Source organism: Gopherus flavomarginatus, chromosome 18 (assembly GCF_025201925.1).
Source record: "Gopherus flavomarginatus isolate rGopFla2 chromosome 18, rGopFla2.mat.asm, whole genome shotgun sequence".
NCBI lineage: Eukaryota > Metazoa > Chordata > Testudines > Testudinidae > Gopherus > Gopherus flavomarginatus.
In genome coordinates this window covers 4,881,124-4,902,721 of record NC_066634.1, presented here as the reverse complement: position 1 = coordinate 4,902,721, position 21,598 = coordinate 4,881,124, and the positions used below count along the sequence as shown (strand labels likewise).

General features: G+C 61.6%; 2 protein-coding genes across 2 annotated transcripts; one reads left to right on the top strand and one right to left on the bottom strand.

The window, feature by feature from the left end:
- Positions 1-1,053: 1,053 nt before the first annotated feature.
- On the top strand, positions 1,054-11,485 carry CYTH2 (cytohesin 2). Its single transcript, XM_050928280.1, has 12 exons — positions 1,054-1,173; positions 2,482-2,629; positions 2,785-2,851; positions 3,251-3,369; positions 3,844-3,924; positions 5,034-5,146; positions 5,304-5,452; positions 5,676-5,787; positions 8,244-8,320; positions 8,685-8,756; positions 9,370-9,524; positions 9,834-11,485. The coding sequence occupies exons 1-12, from the start codon at positions 1,155-1,157 to the stop codon at positions 9,919-9,921; spliced, it is 1,200 nt and encodes a 399-aa protein (XP_050784237.1). The 5' UTR covers positions 1,054-1,154; the 3' UTR covers positions 9,922-11,485.
- A 1,415-nt stretch (positions 11,486-12,900) lies between these two features.
- Positions 12,901-14,473, bottom strand: LOC127036918 (neuronal pentraxin-1-like). The gene is made up of 3 exons (XM_050928203.1): positions 14,273-14,473; positions 13,239-13,418; positions 12,901-13,110 (listed from the first exon to the last, which is right to left on the bottom strand). The coding sequence occupies exons 1-3, from the start codon at positions 14,456-14,458 to the stop codon at positions 12,901-12,903; spliced, it is 576 nt and encodes a 191-aa protein (XP_050784160.1). The 5' UTR covers positions 14,459-14,473.
- Positions 14,474-21,598: the final 7,125 nt, after the last annotated feature.

Here is a 21,598-nt window from a genome sequence, read left to right as displayed (position 1 = left end):
GCAGAGAAGGGAGGGGAAGGCTATGGGGTGGAGGAGGTGGAGGAGGGGGTGGCTATGGGGCAGAGAAGGGAGGGGGAGGCTATGGAGCAGAGAAGGGAGGGGGAGGCTATGGGGTGGAGGGGGCGGAGGAGGGGGTGGCTATGGGGCAGAGGAGGGAGGGGGAGGCTATGGGGTGGAGGGGGTGGAGGAGGGGGTGGCTATGGGGCAGAGAAGGGAGCGGGAGGCTATGGGGTGGAGGAGGGGGGGTGGCTATGGGACGTAGGGAGGGTGGATGGGGTATCTGTGGGGCAGAGGAGGGAGGGGGAGGCTATGGGGCAGAGAAGGGAGGGGGAGGCTATGGGGTGGAGGGGGCGGAGGAGGGGGTGGCTATGGGGCTGGCTATGGGGGTGTTGATGGGTGTGTCTGTCACTGTCTGGTTGCCCTGGTTACGGGGCCCCTGGATTGACGGGGTGGGGGGCAGGGCCCATGCCACCTGTGGGATGAATATTAATAAGGGTCTCATTAATATTCACGATACGCTGATTAATTATCCATTGCCATAGGCCCTTAGCAACGGACAAGCCCCCCCCCCCCCCAGGACCTTAGCAACAGCCTGTTCTCTTTCAAGTCCATAATCTGAGCACAGTTAGGGTCGGAGGGCTGTGAATGTCAGATTCGGTCTCCTATTGGCTGGCTTGTCTGTCACTTGTAGTGATTGACGGACAAAGTTTGATTTAGGACTATTCGGACTTCCAATGGCTGCTTGAGCTGTCGATCTAATCAAGGCGGGCCGTGTGTTAGATTCTTAGGCACTGATTGGTCAGTCTGAATGTCAATATCTAGTACGGCAGGCCGTTGAACTCATTGCGGGGTCTCATTGGTCGACCTACAGCACAATCTCAGCAGTAGGGCGGGGTTTAAGCAAACTTCTGACGCCCATTGGTTTTTCTCTCTATCATTCTTACGAGCTGACGGGTTCAGACGGGAGTCGCCCCCTCCCATTGGTTGTCCTCAGCGGGAGGGGTCGGGTTTTGGGGCATTCTGCTCTCCCATTGGTTAGTTCTGGGGAAGTGGGCGGGACGTTCCCCTCAGTGCCGGGCCGGGCGGCTGCGGGAGGAGGAAGCAGCCGCCGCGGCAGGACAGAAGGGACGAGCCCAGGGGCCGGAGCGGGCGCCATGGAGGACGGAGTCTATGGTAGGGGCCTGGGACTGTACCACTCTTGGGGGCCCCCGTTCTATTGCGGGGCCCCGCCCATTCCGTGCTGGCTGCCGAGGGGGCGGGGCTGGGTTGGGCTGAGCTGAGCTGAACCATTCCCTCCTTTGGGGGGGGTTTGGTCTGCACCATTCTCTTGCTGATGGGGAGGTGGCTGGGCTGTACCATTCCTCCCCTTAAGGGGGGGAGGGTGGTCTGAACCATTCCCACCCCGAATGAGTAGATTGCCCCCTTGTGGGGTAGGGTTGGGCTGTACCATTGCTTCCTATAACGGAGAGTGAGCTCTCTTATGGGGGGAGGGAGGGATTGTGGAGGGGGTTGGGCTCAACCATTCCATCCCAGAGGGGGAATGAGGAGAGAGTTGGACTGTGCCATTAGTGGGAGTGGGGGGTTGGGCTGAACCATTCCCTCTGGGGTGTTTGGGCTATGCCATTCTTTGCTTATGGGGGAGTTGGGTTGTACCATTGCTTCCAATAATGGAGAGTGGGCGCCCTTATTTGGGGCGGGTGGCAGGAAAGGGTTGGGCTGAACCATTTATTCCCCTATGGAGAGGGTGCTATTGGACTGAACCATTAGCACTGTTTCCCCTGCCCCCCCACCCTCCCGCACCTCTCCATTGACTCCCTGCCCCGCCCCCTGGATTGTCAGCAGCGTTTATGAATTGAAAGCCCCTTGGGGCAGGGAGTTCTGTGTTTGTACAGCCCCTGGCGCTGTGGGGCCTGATCCAAGGCTGGAGCTCTCAGGGGCCGACAGGATGCAAATAATACATACCCGTGTACAGCCCCTAGCGCCATGGGGCCTGACCTGGGGCTGGGTCTCCCAGGGGTCGACAGGATCCAAATAATACATACCCACATACAGCCCCTGGTGCCGTGGGGCCCGAGGCTGGGGCTAGCAGTGGTCCTGCGCTGCAAATAAACAATGGGATGGGGCCGGAAAGCCTTGGGATGTCGCGTTGGAAGGCAACCAAACCTGAGCTCCCAGTTTCATGCCACGGCTAAGGCCTGGAACATGCACAGATTTTGTGCTGGTCTAATCGTACCGCTCCCTATGGGCCCTGCAGGGGCAGGAAATAGCTGCAGTGCAGGGCACCCTGGCCATGCCCCCCATCTGCCCCCTATGGCAGCTGTCTCTCTGCACTGGGCAGGGGATCCCTGTATGAACAGCTCCTGTGTCCACCTCACCCTGCAGGCGTCACCCGAAAGTCAAGAAACACATGCGCCCCGCTTCCTCCCTAGCTCCTAGAGCAGCGGGTTCCTGTGTCAGGCTAACCTCTGGTCTCCATCCCAGTGCCCCCGGACCTGACCCCCGAGGAGCGGCTGGAGCTGGAGAACATCCGGCGGCGGAAGCAAGAGCTGCTGGTGGAAATCCAGCGGCTGCGGGATGAGCTAAGCGAGGCCATGAACGAGGTGGAGGGTCTGGAGGCGAATGAGGGCAGGTAATGAACGTGCTGATCCCCAGAGGGACCGTGCCCCAGCGCTGTGTTAGGGGTCCCCGTATACCCAGCCCCTGGGCCCCACCCCAGAGGGCTTGTACGCTGCTGGGGCTGTTCCGAGTGCTGAATCTTGTGGTTTTTCTCCATCCGACCCACAGCAAAACCCTTCAGAGGAACCGGAAGATAGGGATGGGCCGCAAGAAATTCAACATGGATCCTAAAAAGGTAAGAGTGGAAGGGGCTGGGAGCCAGGGCGCCTGGGTTCTCTCCCCAGCTCTGGGAGGGGAGTAGGGATGAGTGGTTAGAGGTGGAGAGGAGGGAACTGGCAGCCAGGACACCTGGGTTCTCCCCAGCTCTGGGAGGGAGTGGGGGCGAGTAGGGGAGGGGGCTGGGAGCCAGGACGCCTGGGTTCTCCCCAGCTCTGGGAGGGGAGTGAGGGTGAGTGGTTAGAGCTGGGGGGGTAGGGGGCCGCTGGGAGACAGGCCGCCTGGGTTCTATCTCCAGTCCCTGCATGTGCGTCAGTTTCCCCGGTGGAAGCGGAGGTGATGCCTGGGGCAGGGGCCTGGGAGCCGAGCGAGGTGCGTCGGGTCCCAGGTGCCTGACTCCGTTCTGTCCTTGGCCCAGGGCATCCAGTTCCTGGTGGAAAACGAGCTGCTGCACAACACGCCTGAGGAGATCGCCCGGTTCCTCTACAAGGGAGAAGGGCTCAACAAGACGGCCATCGGGGACTACCTGGGGGAGAGGTAGGGGGGCGGAGCCATCGGGGACTAGCTGGGGGGGAGGTGAGGGGGCGGGGCCATCGGGGACTACCGGGGGGGGGGTGAGGGGTTGGGGCCATCGAGGACTTGCTGGGGGAGAGGGGGCGGGGCCATCAGGGACTACCTGGGGGGGAGGTGAGGGGGCAAGGCCATTGGGGACTACCTGGGGGACAGGTAAGGGGATGGGGCCATCAGGGACTAGCTGGGGAAGAGGGGAGAGGGGCAGGGCTGTCGGGAACTACCTGGGAGAGAGGTGAGGGGGCCAGGTCATCGGGGACTAACTGGGGGAGGGGGAGGAGCCATCGGGGACTAGCTGGGGGAAGGGGCAGGGGGCCTGTGGGGAGGGGCACAGCCCTTGGGCTCTGACAGGGAGGGGAGCTCTGGAAGTTCTGTCTGATGGTGGGGGACAGACGGGGGGGAGAGTATTTCAACTCTGACACCCGCCCTACCCCCCCACAGGGAGGACTTCAACATCGCCGTGCTGCACGCCTTCGTCGACTTGCATGAGTTCACCGACCTCAACCTGGTGCAGGCGCTGCGGTGAGTGGGGGGAGTGGGGTTCAGGGGGATGTGGAGGGGGAGGATGGGAAGATTGGGGGAGAAGCTCTGGGGGCTCAGGGATATGGAGAGTGGGAAGGTTTGGGGCAAGAGGGGGAATCGGGGGAAGGGGATGTGGAGGGGGAGGGTGGAAAGGTTTGGGGGCAGAGAGGGTGCTTGGGGGAGGGGCAGGGTGCGAAGGTTTGGGGGCAAAGGGGGGCTGGGAGAGGGGGATATGGAGGGGGAGGGTGGGAAGGTTTGGGGCAAGAGGGAGATTGGGGGGAAGGGGATGTGGAGGGGAAGGTTTGAGGGATGGGGGGGCTGGGAGCGGGGGAGGGTGGGATGGTTTGGGTGGCAGAGGCGGATCAGGGGGCTTAGGGAGGGGGATATGGAGCGGGAGGGTGGGAAGGTTTGGGGGAAGAGGGGGATCTGGGGGCGGAGGAGGGTGGGAAGGTTTCGGGGAAGAAGGGGACCGGGGGAAGGGGATGTGGAGGGGGAGAGTGGGAAGGTTTGGGGGAAGAGGGGGATCTGGGGGCGGAGGAAGGTGGGAAGGTTTGGGGGAAGAGGGGGATCTGGGGGCGGAGGAGGGTGGGAAGGTTTCGGGGAAGAGGGGGATCTGGGGGCGGAGGAGGGTGGGAAGGTTTGGGGGAAGAGGGGGATCTGGGGGCGGAGGAGGGTGGGAAGGTTTGGGGGAAGAGGGGGATCTGGGGGCGGAGGAGGGTGGGAAGGTTTCGGGGAAGAGGGGGATCTGGGGGCGGAGGAGGGTGGGAAGGTTTCGGGGAAGAGGGGGATCTGGGGGCGGAGGAGAGTGGGAAGGTTTGGGAGAAGAGGGGGATCTGGGGGCAGGGGAGGGTAGGAAGGTTTGGGGGAAGAGGGGGATCTGGGGGCGGAGGAGGGTGGGAAGGTTTCGGGGAAGAGGGGGATCTGGGGGCGGAGGAGAGTGGGAAGGTTTGGGAGAAGAGGGGGATCTGGGGGCAGGGGAGGGTAGGAAGGTTTGGGGGAAGAGGGGGATCTGGGGGGAAGGGGATGTGGAGGGGGAGGGTGGGAAGGTTTGGGGGAAGAGGGGACTCGGGGGGCCCTACTTATGCCTCTCCCCCCCCCCGTCTCCCCAGGCAGTTCCTATGGAGCTTCCGCCTGCCGGGGGAGGCCCAGAAGATCGACCGCATGATGGAGGCCTTTGCCCAGCGTTACTGTCTCTGCAACCCCGGCGTCTTCCAGTCCACAGGTACCTGGGTTCTAGCCCAGGTGTGGGGAGGGGAGTGGGTCCTAGTGGTTAGAGCAGGGGAGGCTGGGAGCCCGGACTCCTGAGTTCTCTCTCTGCTCTGGGGTGGAGGTGGTGTCTATTAGGGGCTTCCTCCTACCGGCCTCCCTTGCTCCCCCAGACACCTGCTACGTGCTCTCCTTTGCCGTCATCATGCTGAACACCAGCCTGCACAACCCCAATGTGCGGGACAAACCCACCGTGGAGCGATTCATCACCATGAACCGGGGCATCAACGACGGGGGCGACCTGCCCGAGGAGCTGCTGCGGGTGAGGGCGGGGCTCTGATCTGGGGGGCAGGGTGGGATACTGGGGTCGATGGGCCCGTGGGTCTGGCCTGCTGGTGAGAAGGGGGTGTGGCTTGTGTCTGACTCCACCCTTCAGGAAAAGGGCTGTGGCCACTGACTCTTGTCATTGGGGGCGTGACCTTATTCTGACTCCACCCCTTGAGTGGGGTGTGGCCTCTTTGTGACTCCGCCCCCTCGCCCGCCAGAACCTGTACGACAGCATCCGGAACGAGCCTTTCAAGATCCCGGAGGACGACGGGAACGACCTGACCCACACGTTCTTCAACCCGGACCGGGAGGGCTGGCTGCTCAAGCTGGGTGAGAGCGGGACCCCCCGGACCCCCACACCCCCTGATCCCCACCCCCGCGATCTCTGCATGCCTCTGCGCTCTCCTCTCTCTGTGTCCCACCGACCCCCCGCTGTGTCCTCAAAGCACCGACCTTCCTTCCGCACCTGCAGGAATACTCCCCCCGCCCCGGCTAGGACACCTGGGTCCGTACCCCCAACCCAGGCCCCGGCCTCGGCTAGGACACCTGGATCCATCCATTCCCCACCCCACTCCCCACACACAAACACCTCGGCTAGGACCCCCCCCACATACAGCCCCATTTCAGCTAGTGCTTCTCGGTCTGTCCCACTCCAGCCCCCTCAGCCTTGGTGAGGGCTCCGGGGTCCATGTCTGTGCTCCCCACCTTCCCCCGCAGCTAGGGCTCCTGGGACACACACACACCCCAGCCTCAGTCAGGATTCCTGGGTCCCCCGTGGCCCCCCCACCCCCAACACTCGGCCTCAGCTCGTCTCCTGGGTCCATCCCCCACCTCCAGCCTTCAGTTGGCCCCGGTCTGCGTCTATCCCTGCCCTGCGTGCTGGGCCTCCCCTAAGCTGCCTGAGTCCGACTCTGCTTCCTTCCCCATGGGGGCTTTGAGGGCACTGCCCCACTCCCCAACTCCCCCCCCCAAAGTTGAGTGTTCTGGGGTGGGGGGTTACACAACTATAGGGGGAGCTCCTCCCCCTCAATGTGAGCCCCCACCCCAAAGGCATTGGGACCCCAGTGTGCAGCACCCCCAATTTCAAGGTAGGTGTCCCCAGACTAGCGGTGCCATGAGGGGTCAGGATGGGGGTTGCACAGACCCCACAGCAGCTCAGTCAGAGGCACAGGATGGATTTGGGGAGCTCTGGGGGGATTGCGGTTTGGGGTCACAGGTGGGTAGTGGGGAGGTGGAGAAAGCTGAGTGGGGGCGTTCAGGAGGCTGGGAGGGTCCTGAGTTGCTGGGGAGGAGGTAGGTGGAGGGATCTGTGTGTGTGTGGAGGGCGGGGGAGGGTGATGGGGAAGGCATGTGGGTACAGACCTTACTTCATGCCTGACCCCATTGCTGCCTCTAGGGGGAGGCACAGATTGGGGGTTAGGGGGTGAGCAGGGATCAGCTCCCAAGAGTCGGGATGGGGACTGGGAATCAGGACACCTGGGTTCCATCATGGCTCTGGGAGGGGAGGGGAGTCTAGTGGTTAGTGTGTGTGTGTTGGGGGGGCAGGAGCTGGGAGCCAGGACTCCTGGGTTCTCTCCCACCTCTGGGAGGGGAGTGGGGGCTAGAGGGTTAGAGCAGGGGGCTGCGAGCCAGGACGCCGGGGTGTTCTCCCAGCTCTGGGGTGAGTGGGGGCTAGTGGTTAGAGCCGAGGGGTAGAGGTGGATGCTGGGTGCCAGGACTCCTGGGTTCTATTTAATCTTCTCCCCAGCCCCCGGGATGGGGAATGGCCATCTGGGATGATGGGTGCCGTCGTTCACAGAGAAAAGCCGGACAGAGGCACCCCCCTCCCTCGCTCTATATATCAAACCCCTGTGACATCCCCCCCAGCAAAAAGGACATTCCCCACCCCTGAGTTCCCCCCCAGCACTGATCCCTGCGGCAGGGGTGTGATTTGACCGTGTTTTTCCTCCTCACGTTGATATAACTGATTTTTCCTCTTTCTCTCTTCTCTCTTTTCTTCCCCCCGCTCCCCTCTTTCTTTCTCTCCCTCCCCCATTTTCCCGCCCCCCCCACACCCTCCCCCACCCCCACGCCGCTGATGCCACTTGCGCTCGGGTCTCACCGTTCCTCCCCAGGAGGTAGGTAACGGAGAGGGAAGCCGCTGCTGGAATGGGGGGTGGGGACCCTGGCCCCAAATAGCACCTCACCCCGTTAGATCCACATCACCGCAGTAGAGATTGGCCCCGAGCCTGACGCCTGACCCCCGGAGCATTGGAACTGGCTGCAGGGGGACGGGGGATCCTGCCCCTTGAGGGAAGGGGGGGTTGCCGGAAGCACCCCGAAATCTCCACACAAGTTGCAAAGGTTTTGTGTCAGGGACAGTCATGCCACATGGGGTGTGGTTAGAGCAGGGGCGGCTGGGAACCAGGACTCCTGGGTTCTCTCTCCTCCTAGAGCCAGGGAGTGGGGTCTAGTGGTTAGGGCGTGGGGGGGGGCAATGAGCCCAGACTCCTGGGTTCTCTCCCCAGCTCTGGGAGGAGAGTTCTGCCAGTGACACGTTTCTCAGGCTCCCCTCCTCCCCCTGGCCTGCGGCAGTGCCATGGCAGGGCAGCTGCATGGGGTCTTATGCCTGAAATTGATGCCCCATGTGCCTGGGTGAGGGTGCCGTGTCTATCCCAGCATGCCCTGGGGCAGGCCTGGTCAGCTCCTCACGCTGCCCCTGGGTGGACCGGCCCAATAGGATCAATAGCCGCCCGCACCCCCAGCTGCCCCCATCACTGAGCCCCCAATCTCTGCTTCCCCTGCAGGCGGGCGCGTGAAAACGTGGAAAAGACGCTGGTTCATTCTGACTGACAACTGTCTGTACTACTTCGAGTACACCACGGTGAGCCCCCACCAGCCCCCCGGAGCAGCCCCATGGACCCTGCAGGCTGGTGTCCGCCCCCAGGCCCATCTGCCCCGGGGGCTGGTTTCTAACAGTGCCCAGTGCTGCCATCTTCTTCAAAGGCAGACCAAGTGCTCCCCCTAGTGTTCAGTGATGGAATCGCCTGCCCCTTGGGTGAGCCGCCTGCCCCGAATCACTCAGGGGTCAGGCTGAGCCCCACAGACAGCCCCTGCAGGAACCCAGGGGGTCCTGCCGCTCGCCCTCCTGGGCCCAGGACTCCACCCACTCAGCTCCGTACCCAGTGGCAGGACGTCCCGCAGGCCGAGCCGCGTCTCCCCTGACTACGGCTTTGTTCCCCACTCAGGACAAGGAGCCGCGGGGGATCATCCCACTGGAGAACCTGAGCATCCGGGAGGTGGAGGATCCTCGCAAGCCGGTGAGGGCAGCGCCCTCCGCTCCCCCACCCTACTGGGCCTTCTCGCCCCGATGTTCACCGTGGTCCTCGTCTGTCCTTACTCTCTCCTTCATGGCCTTCCTCCCTCCTCCTGTCTATCCCTCCGCGCACCCACCTCCGTCCATCCATCCACACACACCCCTCCATCCATCCCTCCCTCCCTCCACACACCTTTCCTCCCTCCGTCCATCCATCCACACACACCCCTCCATCCATCCCTCCCTCCCTCCACACACCTTTCCTCCCTCCCTCCATCCATGCACGCACCCCCCACATCCATCCGCATACCCCTCCTTTCCTCCATCCATTCCTGCAGCATTTGACACTTGTAGATCAGGCTACACCCGTCTACACCGCATTGTGCTCTCAGCTCTGAGCTTTCATTTCGAGCACAAATGACTTGACATTGCCTGAGTTTGCTGAGAGCCTGAGCCCATCGCTGCAGGGTGCGAGGAATCAGCCCTGGGTGTGACTGATGCAGCCTGAGTCTGCTGACAGGCTGAGCCTGTCACGGGGGGGGGGCGGGTTGCGAGGGTGAGGGGAATCGATGCAGCCTGAGGCCCCGTGGCTGATTCTGTCTCTCCCCCCACCCCAGAACTGTTTTGAGCTATATATTCCCAACAACAAGGGCCAGCTGATCAAGGCCTGCAAGACGGAGGCCGATGGGCGAGTGGTGGAGGGGAACCACATGGTCTATCGCATCTCGGCCCCCACGCAGGAGGAGAAGGACGAGTGGATCAAATCCATCAAGTGAGGAGCACCCCCACCCGCCCCATCCCCCTCCCAGAGCCGAGGATACAACTCAGGCGTCCTGGCTCCCAGCCCCCTCCCAGGGTGTTGCGGGTGGATGGTTCCAGCTCATGCTGGGGAAGGGGAGAACAGATTGCGGGGGGGGGGTCTGATCCACCCCATTTGGAGGGGCAGACGGGGGATGTGGGGGCTGGGGCATTCCCAGCAATAGTGGACAGGCCATGGAGCCGACGGGGTGACTGCCCCAAGGCCAGGACTCTGGGCTGCAGCGAGATCCCCTGGCCCCCTTAACCTCCCGCTTCCCCACAGGGCTGCTGTCAGCGTGGACCCCTTCTACGAGATGCTGGCCGCCCGCAAGAAACGCATCTCGGTCAAGAAGAAACAGGAGCAGGCATGAGCCGGGCCGGCCAGCAGGCTGTGCTCCGCGCCAACCCACCTCCCTGGGCGCCGCTGAAACTGACACCCCCCTGGGCCAGGGGGGCCCAGCCACAGACAGACAGAGCATCACTGACTTCCCCTCCCCCAGCATCTGTGTGCACCACCAGCCGGATCGGTCTTCCGAACGCTCCCCCTCCCCCCCCCCGCACCCCACTTGGGATACAGCCCCTCTCCAGGAGCCCCTGGGTACCATGGGCCAGCACTCCCCTCCCCGCCCGTGGGGGCTGTGGCCTGGGGCCCCTGCCATGCCATCAGCTCAGGACCTTGCAGCTGATTCTGATCAGGAGTGACTCCAGATTGACCCTGGGAGAGCAGAGATCAGAATGCAAACCTGCCCCCATTGGAGTTAGGAGTGACTCTGGATTGACCTTGGGAGAACTGAGATCAGAATCTGGCCCTGCCCCCATTGCAAACAGGAGTGACTCTGGATTGACCCAGGCCCTGACTCTGTATCCTCAGCACTTTCCTGCAGGGGTCTCTGGGTTTTCACTGGCTGACACCAAGCTCCTGTCTACACTAATCAGCTCTGAGGTGCAATAAGCTGTTGCTGAACTGTCCCTTCCCTTCCAGGTGGCTGGGAATTTACCCACAATGCTGTGCTCCCACCTTGGGGTGGGGCACCAGGAGCTAGTGGCGTCCCATGGTGCCCTGCCTTTGGGGTCTCCCCTGCCCCCCACCATTCCAGCAACACCAGGCATGGGGTGGGGGGGCATTCCTATTTGCCATTCCCACCCCCCCGCCCCATGCTAGCTGGCGCTCTGCAGTGCCCCATGGCAGCCAGCAGGGGGAACTGGAGTTCTTCCCTTGGGGCAGCCAGGGGAGGGGGGAGTTTAGCCAGCCCCCTGGCCTGCTCCTCACCAGCTAATTTTTAAATCTTCCCACAGGGGGTGGCCCTCCACCCCCACATACACACTATTGGCCCTAAAGTTTGGGGTCCACCCGGAGGGGCCCCCCATTTTTGTGCACCCCCTCTGGGCTCCAGGAACGTACACTACAGACTGAGGGTGTATGGGGAGCACCCCCCGCCCCCCAAAGTCGAAAGCCATTTGCTTTCGCCTGCTGTGGAATCTCGTCCTGATTATTCTTCTGCCAGGAGCGCAAGGCGCCATCGGAAAGCCCGGCCTCTCGCCTGGTGCCGCTGGGAGCAGATGTGGGGCTCCCCCTCCTGCCCCCAGGACCAATCTCTGTGCCCCCTTCCCGCCACCACCTTTCCAGATCAGCCATCGCAGGGCGTCCTGGGAGAGCCCCCCGGCTCGTCAGCTCCCAGAGGCAACCACGTGGCAACTGGACCAAGCCAGCAGGACCCATCTCCTCCCACGCCTGGGACCCCTGGACTTGCTGCCTCCTCCCGGCACAGGGGGATTTCACCCCACCCTGGGCACTGGTGTGGACAGAGGGGGCCTGATGCCAGCCCCGTGCCCGCCCCAGGATTCCAGGGCGGGTTCAGGTTTTTGTAATTACTATTTAAGGATTTAATGGATGCAACTTTCAATGGAATTAAAACACTACAGTCTTGAGTAGAACCTGGGGGGCATGTGTGTAGGAGGGGGGGGTCCACTCAGGGCATCGAACACCCAGGACAGCTAGCGGAGGGGGCACCAAACTGGTCTGGAACCAGCAGCACTTTAAACCCTGTTTGGGGCTGGGAGCCAGGACTCCTGGGTTCTCTCCCTGGCTCTGGGAGGGGAGTGGGGTTCTATCCGGGCTCTGGGAGGGGAGTGGGGTCTAGTGGCTACAGCAGAGGGGTGACTGGGAGCCAGGACGCCTGGGTTCTATTACACTGCGTGGGGGGTTGGATGATGCAGGCAGCCTCTGGCCCAAGATGTGAGCACCCTGGGGCCTTGCTCAGCCCTTAGGTGACGTCCGTCTGTCCCCACTGCCTCCCGCCAGCGACGCGAGCCTGATGCCGGGGCTCTTTAGCCGGGATCTAAGGTCCCTCTGGGCTGCGTGACTGGGCAGCAGGCTCCCAAGCGCCTCGCAGGCCACGGGAGGCACCTCTCCCCCAGCCCCAAGCTGGGGCGGTGAGAAAGGGCTGAGGGGAGTCCTCTCTCCCTGGGGCAGCCTGCACCCCAAATCCCTCATCCCTGGCTCCAGCCTGGAGCCTGCACCTCTAGCCTAAGCCCTCATCCACCCCCTGCCCCCCAAGCTCCCACACCCCAAGTGGAGACATCACACCCCACCCCAGAGCCTGCATCCCAAACCCCTCATCCCCAGTCCAAGCCTGAAGCCCTCACACAACCCCAACCCCCTGCACCAGCCTGGAGCCCTCTCCTGCACCCCAAACCCTTTATCCCCAGAGCTCACACCCCAGCTCTGAGCCCCTCATTCCTGGCTCTGCCCCAGAGCCTGCACCCCACACCCCTCATGCCTGGGCCCACTCCAGCGCTGACACCTTCAGCCCCACATGCCTGGTCCCACCCCAGAGTCTGCACCCCCCCACACACTCCCAACCCCTCAGCCCCACTTCATATTGACATAAAAAATTAGAGGGAACAAGACAACCCCTTGCCCCCTGATGGGATGCAGCCACTTCTGGGGTGGGGCGTGTTGGGTATTTGGCACGCTCAGACAAAGCACTGACACAGGTGGCGCCGGGGCTGCTGCTGCTTCCTTGGCAAGTTTATTCTGTCCTTTCCAAGGGAAAAAAAAAATAGCATTGAATCCTACGTAAAACAGCGCCGAGCTACGTGACACCGGACACAGCATATGTACAGCCCACCCAGCCCTAGGCTGAGCCACAGCTATATACACAAGAGAGGAAGGGGGGGGCCTCCCAGCCCCCTCTGCTTTAACCACTAGAGATCACTCCCCTCCCAGAGCTGGAGAGACCCCAGGAGTCCTGGCTCCCAGCACCTCCTACTCTAACCACTAGACCCCACTCCCCTCTTTGAGAGAGAACCCAGGCATCCGGGCCTCCAGCCCCCCCACGGGGCAGGGCTCAGTGGCAGGCGTTGAAGGGCAGCTTGGGCACGCCCCCGTGCAGCTCCACGGCGCCCTCGGCCCAGGCCACGAGGTCCCCGCGGGCGCGGCCGGCGCAGGTGGCCAGGCTGTAGACCTCGCCCGGCGCCAGGACGTGGCTCCACACGTTGAAGTCGGCCAGCTCCCCGATGAAGGCCTGCGTGGCGTCGAAGCGGCCGCCCAGCGTGTCCTGGGGGGGAGCAGAGAGGCCAGGGTAGAGCAGGGAGGGCACAAGCCACCCGGAATGTGTGTGTGGGGGGGGTACCCTGGGGTGGATGCTCTCAGCCTGGGGGGTTTATGGGGGGGGGGGTCTCGTACCTGCTCCTGCCCCAGGATGAAGACGCCCCCTGGCTTGATGGGGTGCCAGGGGGCCAGGTTCTCCCCGCTGCCCCGCCGCACCCCGTCCTGGTAGCTCTCCCAGACGCCGTCCCGCGTCGACCAGGTCACGCAGATGTGATGCCACTTGGCGTCGTGGATGGCCAGGGGCAAGGTGGCAGCCTGGGGGGGTGGGTGCGTGGCAGGGAAAGAGTTAAGGGCAGTGCTCGCCTCTCCCCCACCGACCCGCTGCCTGCAGCCCAGCGCCCCCCACCAGGCCCCCCCGCCCCGCTCCCCGCAGCCCAGCACCTCCTCCTGACCCCCGGCCTCGCCCCCTACAGCCCAGCGCCCCTTACTGGGCCCCCGCCCCGTTCCCCGCAGGCCAGCACCCCCCCCCTGGCCCCCCCCTGCCCTGCTGCCTGCGGCCCAGCGCCCCCCGCTGGGGGCCCCCATCCCACTCCCCGCAACCCAGCGCCCCCTGCCGGGGCCCCCTGCCCTGCTGCCCACAGCCTAGCACCCCCTTCTGACCCCCAGCCTCACTCCCTGCAGCCCAGCGCCCCCTGCTGGGCACCCCCGCCCCCTCTCCGCAGCCCAGCGCCCCCCGCCACGGCTCCCCGCCCCCTTCCCCGTGGCCCAGCGCCCCCCTGCCGAGCCCCCTGCCCCGCTCCCCACAGCCTAGCACCCCCTTCTGACCCCCAGCCTCACTCCCTGCAGCCCAGCGCCCCCTGTCGAGCACCCCTGCCCTACAGCCCAGCGCCCCCCGCCAACCCCCCATGCTACTCCCTGCAGCCCAGCGCCCCCTGCCAACCCCCTATGCTGCTCCCTGCAGCCCAGCACCCCCCGCCACCGCTCCGCAGCCCAGCGCCCCCTGCTGGGCACCCCCGTCCCCTCTCCGCAGCCCAGCACCCCCGCCAGGGCTCCCCGCCCCCTTCCCCGTGGCCCAGCGCCCCCTGCCCGCCCCCCGCAGCCAGCGACCCCTGCTGAGGCCCCTGCAGCATCGCATCCTCCGCTGACGGTGGCAGACCCCAGCCCCGCACCTTGTCGTTGATGAGCAGCTCCATGGGGTTGTTGCCCCACTCGATGAGCACCAGCTCGTTGGCCTGGCCCGGCGCGGAGTAGGAGAAGGGGGTGCCCACACCAGGCGCGGAGCTGGACTTGACCCAGAGGCAGACAGTGAAAGCGAAGATCTCGTGATGCAGCGTCTGCTTCAGCTTCACGTACATGTAGTTGGTGCGAAGGGGGAAGCCCACACGGAAAACCTCCTCCGGCTTCTCCACCTTGTGCCCTAGAGGGACACGGTCAGTGCTGGGGCGGCCGGACACAACCAGCCCCAGGGGAAAAAGGATGTGATTCTGGCCAGTAGCCACTAGCCAGTCAGCCAGCTCCACATGCACTGATACATCCATCAAACCATCATTCCTCCAGCTGGTCCTTCAACTAGCCAGCCCTCCAGCCAGCCAGCCAGCCAGCCCTCACTCCAGCCAGCCAGCCAGCCCTCGTTCCAGCCAGCCAGCTAGCCAGCCCTCATTCCAGCCAGCCAGCCAGCCCTCGTTCCAGCCAGCCAGCCCTCACTCCAGCCAGCCATCCCTCGTTCCAGCCAGCCAGCCAGCCAGCCCTCACTCCAGCCAGCCAGCCATGCCTCAGGCCAGCCAGCTAGCCAGCCAGCCCTCACTCCAGCCAGCCAGCCAGCCCTCATTCCAGCCAGCCAGCCAGCCAGCCTTCTTGCCAGCCAGCCAGCCAGCCAGCCCTCGTTCCAGCCAGCCAGCTAGCCAGCCCTCGTTCCAGCCAGCCAGCCCTCACTCCAGCCAGCCAGCCAGCCCGCCCTCATTCCAGCCATCCCTCACTCCAGCCAGCTAACCATCCCTCGTTCCAGCCAGCCAGCCAGCCAGCCCTCATTCCAGCCAGCCAGCCCTCGTTCCAGCCAGCCAGCCAGCCCTCATTCCAGCCAGCCAGCCCTCATTCCAGCCAGCCAGCCAGCCCTCGTTCCAGCCAGCCAGCCCGCCCTCACTCCAGCCAGCCATCCCTCGTTCCAGCCAGCCAGCCCGCCCTCACTCCAGCCAGCCATCCCTCGTTCCAGCCAGCCAGCCATGCCTCAGGCCAGCCAGCTAGCCAGCCCTCACTCCAGCCAGCCAGCCATCCCTCGTTCCAGCCAGCCAGCCATCCCTCGTTCCAGCCAGCCAGCCAGCCAGCCCTCACTCCAGCCAGCCAGCCAGCCATCCCTCGTTCCAGCCAGCCAGCCAGCCCTCACTCCAGCCAGCCAGCCAGCCCTCACTCCAGCCAGCCAGCCAGCCAGCCCTCACTCCAGCCAGCCAGCCAGCCAGCCCTCACTCCAGCCAGCCAGCCAGCCCTCACTCCAGCCAGCCAGCCAGCCAGCTATGCCTCAGGCCAGCCAGCTAACCATCCCTCGTTCCAGCCAGCCAGCCAGCCCGCCCTCTTTCCAGCTAGCCAGCCAGCCATCCCTCACTCCAGCCAGCCAGCTAGCCATCCCATGTTCCAGCCAGCCAGCCAGCCATCCCTTATTCCAGCCAGCTAACCATCCCTCGTTCCAGCCAGCCAGCCAGCCCTCACTCCAGCCAGCTAACCATCCCTCGTTCCAGCCAGCCAGCCAGCCCTCATTCCAGCCAGCCAGCCAGCCATCACTCCAGCCAGCCAGCCAGCCAGCCCTCACTCCAGCCAGCCAGCCATGCCTCAGGCCAGCCAGCTAGCCAGCCATCCCTCACTCCAGCCAGCCAGCCAGCCAGCCCTCACTCCAGCCAGCCAGCCAGCCAGCCCTCACTCCAGCCAGCCAGCCATCCCTCGTTCCAGCCAGCCAGCCAGCCCTCGTTCCAGCCAGCCAGCCAGCCAGCCCTCACTCCAGCCAGCCAGCCAGCCATGCCTCACTCCAGCCAGCTAGCCATCCCTCGTTCCAGCCAGCCAGCCCTCACTCCAGCCAGCCAGCCAGCCAGCCCTCACTCCAGCCAGCCAGCCAGCCAGCCATGCCTCAGGCCAGCCAGCTAACCATCCCTCGTTCCAGCCAGCCAGCCAGCCCGCCCTCATTCCAGCCAGCCAGCCAGCCAGCCCTCATTCCAGCCAGCCAGTCATCCCTCACTCCAGCCAGCCAGCTAGCCATCCCATGTTCCAGCCAGCCAGCCAGCCATCCCTTATTCCAGCCAGCTAACCATCCCTCGTTCCAGCCAGCCAGCCAGCCCTCACTCCAGCCAGCTAACCATCCCTCGTTCCAGCCAGCCAGCCAGCCCTCGTTCCAGCCAGCCAGCCAGCCCTCACTCCAGCCAGCCAGCCAGCCATCACTCCAGCCAGCCAGCCAGCCAGCCCTCACTCCAGCCAGCCAGCCATGCCTCAGGCCAGCCAGCCAGCCAGCCATCCCTCACTCCAGCCAGCCAGCCAGCCAGCCCTCACTCCAGCCAGCCAGCCAGCCAGCCCTCACTCCAGCCAGCCAGCCAGCCAGCCCTCATTCCAGCCATCCCTCACTCCAGCCAGCTAACTATCCCTCGTTCCAGCCAGCCAGCCAGCCCTCACTCCAGCCAGCCAGCCAGCCCTCGTTCCAGCCAGCCAGCCAGCCAGCCTTCTTGCCAGCCAACCAGCCCTCTTTCCAGCCAGCCAGCCCTTTTCCAGCCAGGCAGCCAGGCAGCCAGCCCTCTTTCCAGCCAGACAGCCCTCTTTCCAGCCAGACAGCCAGCCAACCTCTTTCCAGCCAGCCAGCTATCCATCCCTCATTCCAGCCAGCCAGCTAGCCATCCCTCATTCCAGCCAGCCAGCTAGCCATCCCATGTTCCAGCCAGCCAGCCATCCCTTATTCCAGCCAGCCAGCCATCCCTCACTCCAGCCAGCTAGCCAGCCAGCCCTCATTCCAGCCAGTCAGCCAGCTAGCCAGCCAGCCCTCATTCCAGCCAGCCAGCCAGCCCTCATTCCAGCCAGCCAGACAGCTAGCCAGCTAGCCATCCCTCATTCTAGCCAGCCAGCCAGCCAGCCCTCATTCCAGCCAGCCAGCCAGCCCTCATTCCAGCTAGCCAGCCCTCATTCAGTCACCCATTCATGATGCATCCATAGATCCATCCCTTTCCTCCATCCATCCAGGTACCATTTCATCCATCCATTCAACGCTCCATCCATAGCTTCGCCCATCAGTGATTCCAGCCATTCATTCAATTATCAATTCAGCCATACATAAATCCATCCATGCAACTACCTAGCTCTGTAGCTACAATGCCACCCACCCATCTATTCTGTTATCTCTCTGTCCATCCCGGCAGCGAGTCCTATTCATCCAACCACAGCTCTAGTCTGGCTCCTCCGATGCCCAACACCACCACCAGCTATCCATTCGCTGATGCCCCGCATCCCTGCCCCTTACCCTTCTCGTGAGGCCCGTGGACCCCGTTCTTGTGCCAGTGCGGCTCCTCGTGGCTGCGGTGCGGCTCCTCATGGCTGTGGTCATAGTGCTTGGTGGTGTTGAATTTCTCTCGGATCTGATGCTCCAAGAGGCTGATTTTCTTCTGCAGGGCGTCACGCAGGGAGATGGAGAACAGGGAACTGTTGCGACTGTGCTGGGGGGGTGGGGGTGGGAGGAGGGGACTGTGAGCGAGACCTCATCATCCTCTTGGTGCCCACCTACCCTGGTATCCCGTCCTGTCCCTGCTACCCTGGATCAGCCCCCATCTACCCTGGTATCCCATCCTGTCCCTGCTACCCTGGTATCCTGCCTCATCTGAACCACCCTGGATTAGACCCATAGGCCCATCTAGCCCAGCATCCTGCCCCCTGTCCCTGCCACCCTGGATCATTGAGTCATAAATCCCAAGGCCAGGACGGGCCAGTGTGCTCACCTAGTCTGACCTCCTGAATTACACAGGCCAGAGACCTGCCCTGCAATAATTCCCAGGGCAGAACTTTCTGAGAAATTGCCCAGCTTGACTGAAAACGCATCGGCGAAGCCATCACGCTCCTGGGCAAATGGTGCCAGTAGTTAATGACGCTCACAGTCACAAACCTACCTCTTATTTCCAGCCTGACTGGGTCTTGTTTCAACCTCCAGCTGTCAACCCGGGTTCCACCTTCCTCAGCCAGATGGAAGAGCCCGTGATTAACTATTCGTTCCCCTTACATACTGGGGTCAAGTCCCACCTTCACCTTCTCATTGTTGAACTAAATAGCTGGAGCTCCTGGCATCTCCCGCTCCAAAGCAGGTTTTCTAATCCCTTAATCACCCCTGTGGCTCTTCTCTGCCCCCCTCACCAATTGGGCAACGTCCTCGGATGGAGGGCACCAGAACTGGATGCTCCACAGCGTTGCCCCAGGGCCAAATCACCTCTCTGCTCCTACTCAAGATTCCCCTGGTGAGCTTCCCAGGTTCCCATTAGCCCTTTTGACCTTCGCATCACACAGGGTAGCTCAGGGTTCAAGTGACTGGTCACTACGATCTCCCCCAAAATCTTTTTCAGAGTTGCTGCTTCCCAGGAGAGAGCCTCCTGCCCCATCCTGGGAGTCTAGCCAGCATTTGGTCCTAGATGGATACAGGTACATTTAGCATCATGAAAACCCACATTGCTTGTGTCCAGTTTACCAAGCAAGCCAGCTAGCTCCGTAGCCATGCCCTGGCCTCTGTGTTATTTACCCCCACCCTCAATTGTCGTGTCCTCTGTAAACGGCACAAGTGATGAGTTCACGTTTTCTTCCAGGTCGAAAACGTTACCTCGCCTCAGGACCAGGGCCAATCCCTGCAGGACTCCAGTAGAAACATGTGCGCTCGATGGCGATGCCCCGTTTGCAGTTACAGTTTGAGACCCAGCGTCGGCCAGTTAAAAACTTCCTATCGTGTGCTCGTTTTTTAAATCGAAATGCCGCATGCTACCGCATGAAACGCCGCCCAGGAGTGTACGTTTATTACATCAACTCTCTTAGCGTTAGCAACCAAACTCGTCATCTCAGCCAAAAGCGAGATCAAGTTAGTTTGACAGGATCTATTTCCCATAAACCCAGGCTGATTGGCATTAAGTAATTGCCCTCCTCCAATTCTTTATTGAGTCCTGTATCAGTCACTCCATTAACTTGCTAGGGGTTGATGTCAGACTGACAGGCCTGGAACTGACCTGGGTCATATGCTTTATTCTTTTTTAAATAGTGGCACATTAGCTCTCTTCATGTCTTCTGCAACTTCCCCAGTGCTCAAAGACTTATTGGAAATCAACATTAATGGGCCAGTGAGCGCCTCAGCCAGCTCTTTTAAAACTCTTGGTTTCAAGTTATTTGGACCTGCTGATTTTAAAAGTCTAACTGTAGTTGCTGCTGTTTACCATCCTTCTGAGAGACAAGGGGAATGGAAAGTGTGGTATCGTATGATAGGCCATCACCTGTTTTCTCCCAAATATACAACAGAAATATTTGTTGAACAATTCTACCATTTCCATCTAGCAATGGACCAATACCATTGTCGGGATTCTTTTTATTTTTAATATACTGAAAAAAACTCTCCTTCTTATTGTACCTAACTCTGCTGGACATAGACCCTCTGCTGACCCTTTGCTTCCCATATCAATTTTCTACAAATCATGACTTCTGACTTATATTCATTGCTCTCAACATTCCCTTTGCTTCTGATTTATATTCTTTACCATCAACTTCCTCTTTGCTTCTGATTTATATTCATTACTATGCGCTTCCCCTATCTTCTAGTTGTTATACCTATCTACCTTGCTATCTGCCTTCACTTCCTCTCTCAGGTTGTGTTGTGAACCAGCACAGTCTTTTCCCTCAGCTGTGGTTTTTGAGTGTCTGGTACAGCATTCTCAGGCAATTTCCAATGATCATTCACATTTTTCTGATTAAATTCTTCCTTCCAGCTGATTTGGCTTATAATTGTTTACATCTTTGTGAAACTGGCCCTTTTAAAGCACCAAGGATATATCTCACCACTCTGGACTTTACTCTGTTTGCACATTATGAATAGCATCAAGCCACGCTCCCGTGTACCAGAGCCACCATTAATTTCTAACTCCGTGATCAGTTCCTCATTCTATTAGGATGAGGTTTTGTCAAGAATTTCTCCATGTCAGTGGCTACAGCGTTTGAAATAGGAACTTGTCAACCAGGCTGTTTAGAAATTCCCAGAATGATTTAGTGTCAGTAGCAAATTGCCTCCAGCATACGTTACTCAAATTGAAACCCCAGTGATCATGCAGCTTTTGTTCCTATATGTTATAGGGGGCATAAGTAGTTGTTCACTCTGGTCTCTAGTGTGATTTGAGGGGGCTGTAGCAGACTCCAACTAACAACCCTTCTTGTTCTTTATCAGTTAGGTCATTGAACGCAAACTGTAGCTCATTTTCTTCCGCATTGTCCATGACGCGGAAACAGGGCTTGCTAGTTGTGGCGTGGATTTCCCTTTTGCCCCCCAGGTTTCAGTGATACCAGCTAGATCACCCTTAGGTTCGCATGCGAACAAGTCCAAAGCCTCTTGGTTGTTTCCCAGGCGCCAAGCTTTGCTGTACAGCACCTCAAGGCTTTTTCTCCCCTCACATCCTTTGCTTCCTTGATTCATTTTTGCCCTCTGAATGCCAATTTTGGGAGAAGTGCTCAGCCTGCTCCTCCAGTAGGCCCGACTCCCCTCCCATCACGTTCCGGGGCCAGGCCGGCCACAGCCGTCAAGCCAAGTGCTAACACAGCTGGACACAACATTTTGTGAGACCCTCGGGCCCGTCTGGCCTGGTATTTAGGCCAAGCGCCCTACTGAGGCCCTGATCTCCTCCCCCCACACCCCTGCCCCATGGGTGTGGGGGGGAAATCTGACCCCTTCCCCCCACCAGTCAGGCTTTCCAAGTTTCCCAGATGCACGAAGAAGGGACAAACAGGAAGGAAGAGGCCAAGGGGGGTTATATTTAGCTGAACGCTCCGGCTGGGACCTGAGCTGCTCCCGCTAATCCGTCCCCATCCTCCCATGGAGCCGCCAGCGCCAATTAGTGACAGCGCCACAAACCTACTGGTCCCAATGGAGCAGCCTTTGTACGGTGCTGCAGGGCAAGGGGGGGCAGCCTTTTCCTCTACTAGACCCCACTCCCCTCCCAGAGCTGGGGAGAGAACCCAGGAGTCCTGGCTCCCAGCCCCCTCCCACTCTAACCACTAGACCCCACTCCCCTCCCAGAGCCAGAGCCAGCCCAGGAGTCCTGACTCCCACCTGCCCTTCCTCTAAGGGACTCTCCACTGTAGCAGAGGACGGTTGAGCCCGACCCCAGGGCTGGAAGCTGAAGCGAGACACATTCCCGCAGGAAACAGCGTGGGCATTTCTCATGGGAGAGCAATTATCCAGCGGCACAACGGGCTGGGTGGGCGGTGGATTCTAGTTCTCTGAACGCTCGGCCCTGGAAAGAGCT